The 12,923-nt window shown below is 42.2% G+C and overlaps 1 protein-coding gene across 1 annotated transcript in view; it reads left to right on the top strand.

Annotated features, from left to right (window-relative positions):
• rnf150 (ring finger protein 150) overlaps positions 1–12,923 on the top strand; it is a 79,524-nt gene that overhangs the window by 27,099 nt on the left and 39,502 nt on the right. The window contains 1 exon segment of the mRNA NM_001142081.1: positions 6,701–6,951. Coding sequence (NP_001135553.1) covers positions 6,701–6,951 — 251 coding nt within the window.

Here is a 12,923-nt window from a genome sequence, read left to right on the forward strand (position 1 = left end):
CAGGCTGATTTGATTGTTTGGCCCTAGGGCCAAATGACTGACCATACAATTGGCCTATAAAGTCAGTGGGGGTAATTTATAAACACTGGGCAAATTTGCACCTGGGCAGTAACCCATAGTAACCAATCGGTGATTACATTTTCCAGCCAGATGCAGGTAGAACAATGAAAACAAACTTCTGATTGGTTGCCATGGGTTTTTGCCCAGGTGCAAGTTTGCACAGTGTTTATAAATGACCCCAGTGTGTGGGGCCCCATCTATAGGACTAAGAAGCTAAATTATAAATGCACATAATTAGGAGACATGCTCATTATGCACATATGCGGCAAACCACATGGCCACCCCACCAGTAGTTCCCTCCCAGAGCGTGCAGCCTAGCAATGGAGGGGCCTGTATTTTTTTTAAAAAACACAAATGTTTTCCCCAGTTGGAATGCAGGCACTTTTAGCCCACACCTCTGGTAGGGGAAACAATTAGAGGGTGATAGGTGCACTTTAAATGTACATTAAATCTTCAAATAGCTGTTTGGAATTTCAAGTACAAATAGGCCCACCAGCCCACTAATTAGTGACTGTCTATGGCATCTTACAGCAGCCCCTCTGGCCAGAATTCACAGATTGCCAGTCTGGGCCTGCAAGGGTCTCCTCTGAGGCTCAGGGCCTATGGAATATTGTACTCTTTTCATATCATAACACTAGTCCTCATTAGGATCTTCTGCATGGGGACTTCCTAAAGGAGATGTTAAAAAAGGAGTAAAGCAGCAAGATTTAGTCCTGTCACTGCAAAAGATCAGTAAAGCTCAAGCATGTACTGCAAATAGTGCCACTGCAGCGCTCTAATAAGCAGCTTAGGTATTACAAACACTCTGAGCAGCCTTTCAGATAAATGTCCAGTAGTCACTGTGTCATGGCCTTATTTAGAGTAGGGCAGAAAGGGCAGAAACCCCAACACTTTAGTGCTCCCTTGGGAAGGTAGAATGCAGATAATGGTATAAGTGCTTTATATTGGGTAAAATTTTATATTTCTATGTAATTTAATAAATTACAGCATATATTGGGACTCTTCGGTTCAAAGTCATTTTACTTGGAAAACACTAGTCATCAAGGCTTAATGCTTTCCCATCCTTGCGCTTGTGGCACTTATGTAACCTTAACTCCAGGGGCAGCGTGGCAGCATCTATAGCTAGAGTGTTCTCTGCTGGAGCGCTCCTGTGATTTGGGTAGTCCATTAGGCATCTGGTGTGCCATTAAGGCTCACGTGTAATGTGCTTAAGTAACAGGCCCATCTGGAAGATACTATCTTATCTGAGAGAATCTTATCTCAAGTTTAATGGGAATTGATAGTAGGAAACACTCTTTTTTCTCACAGGAGTACCAAATTTTATTTGAAAATATTAGCACTGTGAAGCATATTCTCATATACTGCATAAAATTATCATGGAATAGGAATCACCGATTCACATATGCCCCCCATTCTGCTCATCCTACCTTGTACATCATTCTGATCCTTTTCTATTTGTTGATGATGCATATAAACAAAGGCAGCAGTGATCCATATCCTTTTTTTTGTGGCAAGGACACAAAGGCCTGGGCCTAGGGGGGCATAAATTTAGGGGCAGCATACCGCCCAGGCGCACGTAAGCATGACAAAAAGTTCTTTGGGGATACCAAATAAGAGCTGTGATTGGCTATTTGGTAGCCCCATGTGGACTGCTAGCCTGCAGGAGGCCCTGCTTGGAGTAAAACTGTGTCTCTGCACTTCTAAAACTTGCCTCTAAGCCAGAAATTTAAAAATGGGCACCTACTTTAAGGCCAATGGGAGCAACTTCAAATGGGGTGGAGAGCATCATGTTGCTCAGGAGCCACTGGTTGGGGATCACTGATCTAAGGCATTGACTCTCAAGCATTTTCATAAAGGATATATTTCACAACCCAAAATATGGATTAGAGTTTTATCCCCAGAATGCAGTGTTTTTACTAAAATTGCAGCATATTTTCACTTTATTTTTAAAAACTGGCCAACAATATGCAAGCTAAGTAGTAAGATTGTTGCAAAACCTGCACCTGTTTGTAAATATGCAAACTGACCTCAACATTTTTGGCATTACATGGGAGGGCCATGTTTGGAAACTTTCACACCTCTAAATGTACAAATATATACTGTACTACTCAGGTAATGCAACAAAATAGCAAGTGTTAGTGCACATTGGTGGCCTTTACAGGTTTCTTAGTGCTTCTTTGTGTTATCCTTGCTCTTCATCTGCAATTCTTCTTCAGAAGTTAAAGTCACATTGGCACTAAGTACAAGAAATCATAGGTACAAACTTTAAAGGGGTTGTTCACCTTTAAATTAACTTTTAGTATGATGTAGAGATTGATATTCTGAAACAATTTGCAATTGGTCTTCATTTTTTATGATGCACCTTTTATGAATTATTTTGCTTTTTGTTCAACAATTCTCCAGTTTGGAATTTTAGCAGCTATCTGGTTGCTACGGTCCAAATTACCCTAGAAAGTTAAGTTACAATACAATAGTAGCCTCACAGAACAATAGTTTTTTATTGGCCATAAACATGTTTAGATACTTCTGGAAGCTTAACATGAAGGCCAAATTGAGTGGGATTTTATTTATATATTGTTGGAACTACTGCTGCTGAATGGATATAACACCATTTTTTTTGTCTCCTGGTTATGTGGGCACTCACCTAAGGTTCAACCTGCAGGCGTTGTTTGAACTGAAAAAGTCTTTAATCTCTTTGTATGAACTTTGTTTTATATCAATCCAGCTGCTAAATGTGAAAAAGTGGATAACTTTCCCAAAGAATGGAAAATTCTAATCAGTACTGATATAGGTACATAGTATGAGGTCAATCAGTGTGTGACCTTCTTTAGCTGTTCAAAATAAAGGCCAGTTTTCAGGAATTCCATCTGTTTGGCCCATATCCCAATTCTTTTCCAGTTTGGCTGTTCAAGTTTGACAATTTGTGTGATTACTCTTGAGTGCAAATGCAGCCCAAATGCTTGTTTGTGTTTATCACACACAGGTCAGAATGACCCCACTGTATGACCCAGTCATACAGCTTTATTGTTTGATTCACCGATCAGATGACCATTAGTCTCTGAGATCATGCAAAATAAAATGAAAAAAATCAGCAAGAAAAGTTGCATTTCATATGGCATAGTTAATACTCATGTTATTATATCTGTTCAGAGATGAAAGTGCCTATAAGTAATCATTATAAAAGCATTGGTGTCACTGGGCAGGGTGCTTAGGAGCAGAGAGGATATCGCCAGTCAGTGACTAAGTGCTTGTGATGTGCTACAGTAGACAGTTTAATGAGCCTGTGTTTGCCTACAGCTCTTCTCATCAGCTGCAGCCATGGCCAGGGACTGAAAGGTCCTACTCTGCAAGTTGCTAGTAAACATCCATGTCAAGATAAATATTAGCAGAGTGCTAGTGGGTAATACTTTTATTAGTAGCCCTGTCCATTGCTACTTTTAATAGTGACAAAGACACAAAAAAAATCTTCCTTTTTCCTCCACTTTTAATTCTATTATTATTCTTTTGTGTACTAACACATTCCACAGCATTTTACAAAGATTATATATCGGTTACATTGGTCCCTGCCACAATGGATCTTACAATCTAAAGGTGCCCATACATGGTCAGATTTAAGCTGCTAATTCAGGCTCTTAAGACCAAACGGGCAGGTCCTTGCCCCAACAGCCTGCATTTCTGGCATTGAGATCTGTCATTGGCAGGTAGCAGGTAGATCACTGCTGTGTGTATCAGTGTATAGAATTATCTGTGCTAGTGTTTGTGAGCATGTGAGAAGTACAGAGGGAATACAACATTGTGGTCAAATTGTACATGAAATGCATTCCATCATCCTGTAGGAAGACAAAGATATTTGTTAAATAGCAGGAGTAAAGTGTTTCCTATGCTGTTTATCTGTAGCAGAAATATTAGAATAAGGTTTATTAGAATTCTTTAGATATAACTGTACAGTACCTCCTGCTATGGCTCCCAGTAGTTGGGCCCTGTTTGCCAGATGTGTGCTGTACTCGTCCTAGTGAATGCTGCCCCCGCAGAGCTTATTAAACCATTTAAAGGATGCCACGCAGACTCCGTTTGTTCACAAGCAAACAAATGAGAGGTTTTATAATGACTGAGGTAAATACCCCAGTAAATCCAAATATTATCAGCATCAGTAGCAATATCCTGTAAAGTACAGAAATTAGTATTATAAATTACATTTATGGTTTGTATTATATAATTTTTTAAACTTTTGTGTATCTTTTTGTATTTTTATTTTCATTCACCATCAAATGTTTCTCTAATAATGTAGTTTATTTCTAACTTGTCAATGTGCCGATTCTCACACAGTGATGTGTTTGCTACCAGGTGAGAAGGAAAGATTGGAGGAGTGGACTGGACTTGAAGGAATTGCAAAAGGAAACATGAAAGGGGACAAATTGTGGGATTCGGCTTTGCAGCCCAAAACACTGGTTTAGAATATGTGCAACTTATTTTTAATGACTAATACCTATTGTAGCAGTATTTTTTATTTTATTAATAAAAAAAATTAGCCGCTCTAAACAGCATAAAGATCCAATTGTGAGCCCTGATCCATAGGTTAAGAATCATTGTTTTACCACTTACAGCTGTAAAAATCTCCTGGTACTTTCTCCTTTTTGATTTTAAGCTCTTATAATCAGAAACATCTTTACCTCCTTTATTGGTCAGTATGTTTGAAATATAAATCTTTATACTGTGCAGCTCAGTGCATATTTTTGACAATTTATAAGTAAATATGGCATAATAATGATACTGTATATTCTGTATATTTGCTTGTGTAAAAAGGTCTGGCAGTGTTTGTTACTTTAAGGAGCACTAATATTTAGCTAAAGAAGTAGGATAGAAATGTACTTTATGTTTTGGGCTCCTGTACCAAGGCAACCCCAGCCCTTTAGCAGGGAAGATCTGTGCCTCCAAAGATGCCCCCAGTAGCTCTCCATCTTTTTCTCTGCCGATTTTACTTTATGTTGTTTGCTGCTGTCAGCTACCTAAGCTTAGGGAGCAACTCACAATGTATATAGAATATAAATGGCACGCTATAAGGCTGATTGGTAATTAATACCGGTATTTCCTACATGGCAGCTCTGAAACCAGTACAATTAGCATCAGAATTTAGCATCCCTATATCATCAACTTATATGACGGTAAAAACGAAGTAAACTTTATCAGAAAGGTCTATGTACCATATATACTCGAGTATAAGCCGATCCGAATATAAGCCGAGGTACCTAATTTTACCTAAGAAAACTGGAAAAACTTATTGACTTGAGTATAAGCCTAGGCATCCATTTCTTTTAACACACCTGCACACTAGCTTGTGTCCGAGTAGTAAAGGCAGCGCCGGATTACTTGTCCAACCGGCCAACCATCTAAATGTTATAATTTAGATGGTTTGCATGTAGCAGTACAGTGATATCCCGGCTCCTGCAATGGCTGCTGTCTGTACCACAAGCACAATCACACACAAAACCAAAACAGTCTATGTCAGTAAATGTTTATGGGTGACGTGTTTACATGTTAAATGTTACTCAAGCACTTCCTCTTGTAGTTCCCGGAGAACAGCCTGGGAATTTTGGTGCTTTTAAGTAACAGAGATTAATATAGCTGTTGTGCCATATTATCCCGCTCGCACAATTTCCCCCCCCCGTGCAAAGGCAGCCCTATTACCTCTCTACGCGCGTCCAGAGCATTCCTGTTGTATTATCTCCCCCCCCCCCCCGCGGGTACCGGACATTTGGCGTGCGCCCGATGGCTGTAGAGAGGTAATACGGGCTGCCTTTGCAGGGGGGGGGGGGTGCGAGCAGGGTGATACAACAGGAATGCTCTGGGCGGTAATATGGGCTCCCTTTCGTACTGCCCTCAAGTATAAGCCGCGGGTTCCTTTTTAAGCACATTTTGTGTATATACGGTAATTACACCGTAATACGGTGGTCAACACATGGCAGGGATTAGTAAGTGTGCTAGGGACCATCTAGGCAATATATAACACTGTCCATTTTATAAAAAATATGAATTTAAGTAAAAATAATTGTAGTTATGACTTTGTTTTATAGCATCTGCAATGAATATACGCTGTGGTCTTTCTCCAACAGCTCTTTGTGGTCTGGTTACAGATGACTGGGGTTCTTCTACAACACTGGCGCTTGCCTTTTCCATGGGTGTGATTATATTTGGTATTAGTTTAGAAGAGCACAATGTATATTCAAAACATTCCTGTGCATCCTTCTTAACTTTCAATAAAATGATGAAATTCTTACAAGATTTATTAATAAAGGAGAACTTTTCATTCAAATTTAAGAAGTTTGAAGGATTTCTGTTTGAGAATATTTGTGCTGTGGGTTGGAAGTGTCCTTTTTAGATTGTTGCTTCGTTACTAATGACCTCCCATTATGAAAATGCTATAAGGCACAGCATTTGATCAGTCGATATACCTGTTCAATATACCTGTTTCAATGAACAAGCTAATTATTGTCAACAGAGTCCGCGTATGGCAAAAAGAGTTTCAAAGCTTAGTTAAAATTCTCTCTCTCTCTCTCTCTCTCTCTCTCTATTTATATATGTATGTATGTAAATGTATATAAATATCTATATTGTCTTACCACTGTTTTTACCTTTTTGGCAGGTATTGAAGATATTGTAGCAATAATGATTCCAGAGCCTAAAGGAAGAGAAATAGCCACCTTACTGGAAAGGAACATTAATGTGACAATATACATCACAATTGGAACACGGAACTTGCAAAAATATGTCAGTCGGACATCAGTGGTGTTTGTTTCAATATCCTTCATTGTCCTGATGATCATTTCTCTCGCTTGGCTTGTGTTCTACTACATCCAGAGATTTAGATATGCCAATGCACGAGACAGGAACCAGGTCAGTAGCACTCTGTACAAGCTATTGGAATAGCTTGTATTTTTTATCCACAATTTAAATATTTTTGCACTTAAAAAGACATTAATATTCAATATTAATTAATTTGATCAAAATGTTTATATTTACATTTTTTAATAAATAAGCAAACATTCCAGTTTGGTAAAATTTCAGGTTTATTTGAACTGCAAAAAATTTCTTACATTCACAAATTTAAAAAGTAATAAATAAACCTTTACGTTATAGGAAAAAGTGAAATACTAGTGTGCATTTCAGGTAGTGTAATCAAATTGTTTGTTAGTGTGGTTATAGGAGAAGAAAAGGTAAAAGCTAAGTAAGCTTTATTAGAACGGTGAAACTGAAACGTGACCAGAGTCTGTGCAGTTCTCTTCTCTCTCCCCTCTCCTGCCCCCCCCTTCCCACAAGAATGCTAAGAACTCCTTCCCCCCTCCCTTAGGATTGTGTGATCTGAGCTATAACGGCTAGACTGCAGGCAGGAAGCTACTTAAAATGGCAGCTGCTATCTTAAGCAAACGGAGAAAGCTTCTAAAGCTGTTTACTCAGGTACGTTAATGGTTTCTGCAGAATAAATATATTGTTCTAGGTGGCACTAATGTGGCAAATCTGTTGGTGGTAAAATGCCAAATGACGTTCCTTCTCCTTTAAATCAAAAGACATGTGATTTACTATGAGTACTGACAGCCTGTAATGGGTGTATAACCAGGCACCACCACTTCAGAATATATATACTTTATTCCCCTAGCTACCTGGGACCCCACTGTATGTTTTTAAAACGTGTTTGTTATGTCAGATCCTTTGCCACTCCCAGCACACATCCACCATACAATAAGAGCAGGCTTAAACCATTTTCAGTGTTCTCTTTTGACCAGTATGTTTGAGCAGACATTATACTGTGATGTCACTGCTTCCTGGGAACTTTATAGCAAAGTATCCCTGTTCACTGGGAACATTATAAGATTGTAGTACAGGTATAGAACCTGTTATAAAGAGTGCGCAGGACCTGGGGTCAGGGCTGCCATCAGGGGGGTACATGGGGGACAGTTGTCCCGGGCCCAGTCGATATCGATGCTTTAAAGGGGGCCCAGCCGTGATACAGTTTTTTTTTAGCTTGGGCCCCCTTTAAAGAAGTATGGTCCTTGTCATTGGTGGGCAGCGGGAAATTTGATTGGTTGCGCCCTGTGTGTCCGTACGCAGATGGTGTGGGGAGCCAAGCACAGATCCAGAGGACGCAGCCGGAGGAAGTTGCTGGGGGGGGGCTGGAGGAAGCTGCAGGGGAGCTGGATGAAGTTGCTGGGGGGGGGGGAGCTGGAGGAAGCCACAGGGGAACCGAAGGAAGTTGCTGGGGGGGGGGCTGGAGAAAGCCGCAGCGGAGCCGGATAAAGTCGGGGGGGGGGGGGGCTGGAGAAAGCCGCAAGGGAGCCGGAGGAAGTCGCTGGGGGGGCTGGAGGAAGACACAGGGGAGCCGGAGGAAGTTGCTGGGGGAGGGTCTGGAGGAAGCCACAGGGGAGCCGGAGGAAGTTGCTGGGGGGGGGGCTGGAGCCGGAGGATGCTGGTGGGAGCCACAGATGGATGCTGGGGGAGCTGTGCAGTTACAGGGGGGAGCCGGGGCTCATATCAAGAGGGGTGAGCTGCAGGAAGTCGCTGGGGGGGAGCTGAAGGATGCTGGTGGGAGCAGGGGGGAGCCGGAGGATGCTTGGGGGGGTGGGAGCTGGATGCTTGGGGTGGGAACTGGAGCATAGTGGGAAGGACACTGGGGGAGAGCTGGAGGATGCTGAGGGGGAGGAGCTGGAGGACGCGGGAGGGGGGGTAACTGGAGGATGTGGGGGGGGTAACTGGAGGATGCTGGGGGGGGGCTGGAGGAAGCCGCAGGGGATCCAGAGGAAGTCGGGGGGATGCTGGCTACCAATGTTTTAGGGGGGCCCTGGCTACCTGGCGTGGCCTTTGTACTGATGGGAGGGACCATTGGGGGGCAGGGCGTGGGAGGAGGGGGAGCAGAGGGAGGGGCTCCGTGATTTCTGATGGCGGCCCTGCCTGGGGTTTTCCAGATAAGAGGTCTTTACATAATTTGGATCACCATACTTGTCTACTAAAAAATCTTTTAAACATTTAATAAACCCAATAAGATTGTTTTGGCTCCAATAAGAATGAACTACATCTTAGTTGGGATTAAGTACAGGGTACTGTCTTATTATTACAAAGAACAAGTTAATTGTTTCTAAAAATCGTAAAAAAGGAGAAGAAAAGGCTAGTAAAGAGTTAATCTCAAGCTGCAGGCATACCTTCAGTTGTCTCAATAGTGCCCTTAAGTCTCCCCATATTTCTCCTGTTTAGATGATCAGAAGCCAAACAGGAAGAAAAAATGCTGAGCTGTGTAAAGAAAGTTCCCATAATGCCTCGCTCCTGCACAGACACCCAGACCAAGTGAACATGCTCAGTCAGTAAAACTATGAGTCAGCTTCCTTCTGATTGTCTCAGATCCACATTCCTAAGGGGGGGAGTGAGTTCTTAGCATTCTTGAGGGAGGGGGGAGCAGGAAAGAGCAGAGAACAGAAAGCTGCATGTCTCTGGCACAGGAATTACAGACACAACTAATCTTTTGACAGAGAAGTCAGTGCAGTGTCTCTGTGAGTGCTTATGGCTGTATTTACATAGACCTTTCTGATAAAGCTTACTTAGTTTTTACCTTTCTTTCTCCTTTAAAATGGATTTGCAGAAGAATGCCAGATGGCCTTTCTGTAATTCAGAGTTTTCTAAATGAATGGATTCTATACCTGTATTGTGTCTTATTATACAATAGTATCGCTGCTCCCTAAGAACATTATAACTTGGTATCACCGTTCTCTTGGATACAGCACCAAACACAGGTGGATTTGATGCAACCCTATAGATAATATTAATTTAAAGACATTCTTCTCACACTAATGTGAGCCACACTAACATACCCAATTAAAGGGACAAGTATTCATTTATTTGAGTCTTATGTACAGCAGATAAATAAAAAAGTGTTTATACATTCATCCTTTGGAGGTCCCTCCTAGGTACTGCAACTTTCTATGCCTCATTTTTTATCGTACTAGTACTTAACTTACTCTGTCCCAGAAAGTTCAAAACCATTCCAGGGGACGCTGAGAGTTTTATTTTAGGTTGTCTATAGGTTACGTTATTCTGTCCCAGGAAGTTAAAAAACATTCCAGAAGATGCCACGAGTTTTATTTTAGGCTGTCTATAGGTTACGTTACTCTGTCCCAGAAAGTTCAAAAACATTCCAGAGCAATGAAGCTCTATAGACACATCAACAAAAAACAGTCCTTACACACGGCAGGTGCTCAATAGGTTTATTCATTTGAGGTTCCACTCCCCGAATTAGTTTAGGAAATTTTCCCCTTGCTAGCTGCAGTTATTTGATCAGTGCGAGCAAAGTCCCTCGGCAGGAAACTAGTACACGCAAAGAGTCCTTTGACTCAGGACAACCACAATTGCGGTAAAGAAAATTCTTCTACATTGATATCAATTTTCATGTGACATCAGGTTAATTGCTGGAACTCTTGTTTGTGTATTCAGGTTTCCTGCCTCTGGGATTTGTGCTTGCACTGACTGAATGACGGCAGCTGGGCAGTGAACAATTGCTGAGCCTCCCAGCCAATAATCTAATAAAGCCTGTTGTGTGCTTCATCAGTGTTCCACATCAGCAGATGTGCTTCTGTACTGTGTTTCTAAATAGGGCAGTCACTATAGTAAAGCATTCTTAGTATATAGGCTATTCCTGTTTGGCTGGTTAGGTCTGCTTTAAAGGGGGATTCTTCGTGTTGTTTTAATATTTATATTTAATTAAAAAATTAGTCCTGCAAGGAGAAAGACTGCTCCTTAATTGCCAAGCTCACTGATCCTACTCTAGTAAGATAGATGGATAAGCAATGCAAATCTAGGCTACAATTCTGAAGCCAAGTTTTAGAATACTTCAGTCTGCAACATTCTATAAATGCATATAAAAGTGAAAAAGCACAGCCTTCGTTGTGATCTAATTGTGATATAAGACAGTGCTGTCCAACTTCTGTAGTAGCAAGGGACAGATTTTTTCTGGCCTACACGGTGGAGGACCGCTATCGAAAGCCAGTTTTGACCACTCACCTTTTTAAACCACACCCACTTCAAACCACACTCATGCCCACATTAATGGTGGTAGCGCAGCAAAAACCCAAATGGTTGGTGCTCACTGCAGGGATGTCACCCATCATTCATATGTGAAACAATTATATTATGTGATATTAAGACATACCCATAAATCCATATGCCTCCTCCTACCCTCTGGATATCACAGCAACCCCCAGCATATAATTACACACTTTAGGGACCATTTCATGACTATTTCCAACTGCTAACAAACTCCCAGAACAAACCCCCTGCTAGGTTCACCTCCCACAGGCAGCATAGGGCAGGCAGTGTATGGCACACACAGGCAGCATAGGACTGGCAGAGTATGGCACACACAGGCAGCGTAGTCAGGCAGAGTATTGCACACACATTACTCTGCCTGCCCTATGCTGCCTGTGTGTGCCATACTCTGCCTGCCCTATGCTTCTGTGTGTGCCATATTCTACCTGCCCTATGCTACCTCTGTGTGCCATACTCTGCCTGCCCTATGCCGCCTCTGTGTGCCATACTCTACCTGCCCTATGCTACCTCTGTGTGCCATACTCTGCCTGCCCTATGCCGCCTGTGTGAGCCATACTCTACCTGCCCTATGCTGCCTGTGTGTGTCATACTCTGCCTGCCCTTTGCTGCTGTGTGTGCCATACTTTGCCTGCCCTATTCTGCTGTGTGTGCCATACACTACCTGCCCTATGCTGCCTGTGTGTGCCATACTATGCCTGCCCTATGCTACTGTGTGCCATACTCTGCCTGCCCTATGCTGCCTGTGTGTGCCATACTCTGACTGCCCTATACTGCTGTATGTGCCATACACACAAGCAGCATAGGGCAGGCAGTACATACAATGACACAACGCTGGCTCTGCTCCTACAGTCTGTCTGTGGTGTGAACAATGTGGGTGCTTACAGTCTGAGCCTGAGGTGTGAACAATGCAGGCACTAAACAGTGTGAACAACACAGGGGCGTAAAGGTATGAACAGTACAGGGGATTACATGTTTAAACAATAAGGGGGATTACAGGCCGAATCTGAGGTGTGAACAATGCAGGGGGCCAGTTAATCTTAGTACTGATACCATTTAAATCTTACACAAAGGTAAGCAGTCGCAGCAGCCAGACAGGTGGGTGGCCACACGGGGGGGGGGGGGGGGTGCGGGCCGCCAGTTGGACAGCACTAATATAAGACAATAGATGTTTTAAGAGGAGGAGAAAAGATAGGCAAACTTTTAGAACTTTTAGTTGCTCAGACACTGTTTGGCATCATTGTGTATTACTTTCAGTTACTTTGCACACTGGCTGTGTCCCTCTGGGAGACAATAGAGTCCATACTCGAGGTTGCCGCCAGAAGCCATGCTGCACTGATGAAGTGGGTAACTTACAAGACCTCTTTAGTTAGACTAAAAAACCATTATGTAAAACTTTCCGCTACTTCATTTGATTGATTAATTTACAGACTCCCTTTTGGAAAGGGACAGCTGCTGAAGAATGTGGGAGAGCAGTTCCTGCCACGTGGAGATGTACTGCTGTACACTGAGCATCACACAAGGGAGGAGGGCTTGAGTAAACTAGAGGATGTAGAAAAGATTTCCTTGGAAAAATAGCTGACATTTTGCATTTAAATACCACTTTAGCTGTTGTTTATTCCCTGCTATTAACTGTTTAAAGAACTAAATTGACAGACTTTCTGGGCAGATGTAAAAAATGTAAATGGTAACCTGATATAGGGGCAGCAATACTCTGAGCATGAAAAGTGTTATAAAGAAATATGCATGGGATACAATACTGTATGCACAGAGCCTGCTTTTTT

The sequence above is a fragment of the Xenopus tropicalis genome, chromosome 1 (genome assembly GCF_000004195.4).
Source record: "Xenopus tropicalis strain Nigerian chromosome 1, UCB_Xtro_10.0, whole genome shotgun sequence".
Lineage (NCBI taxonomy): Eukaryota > Metazoa > Chordata > Amphibia > Anura > Pipidae > Xenopus > Xenopus tropicalis.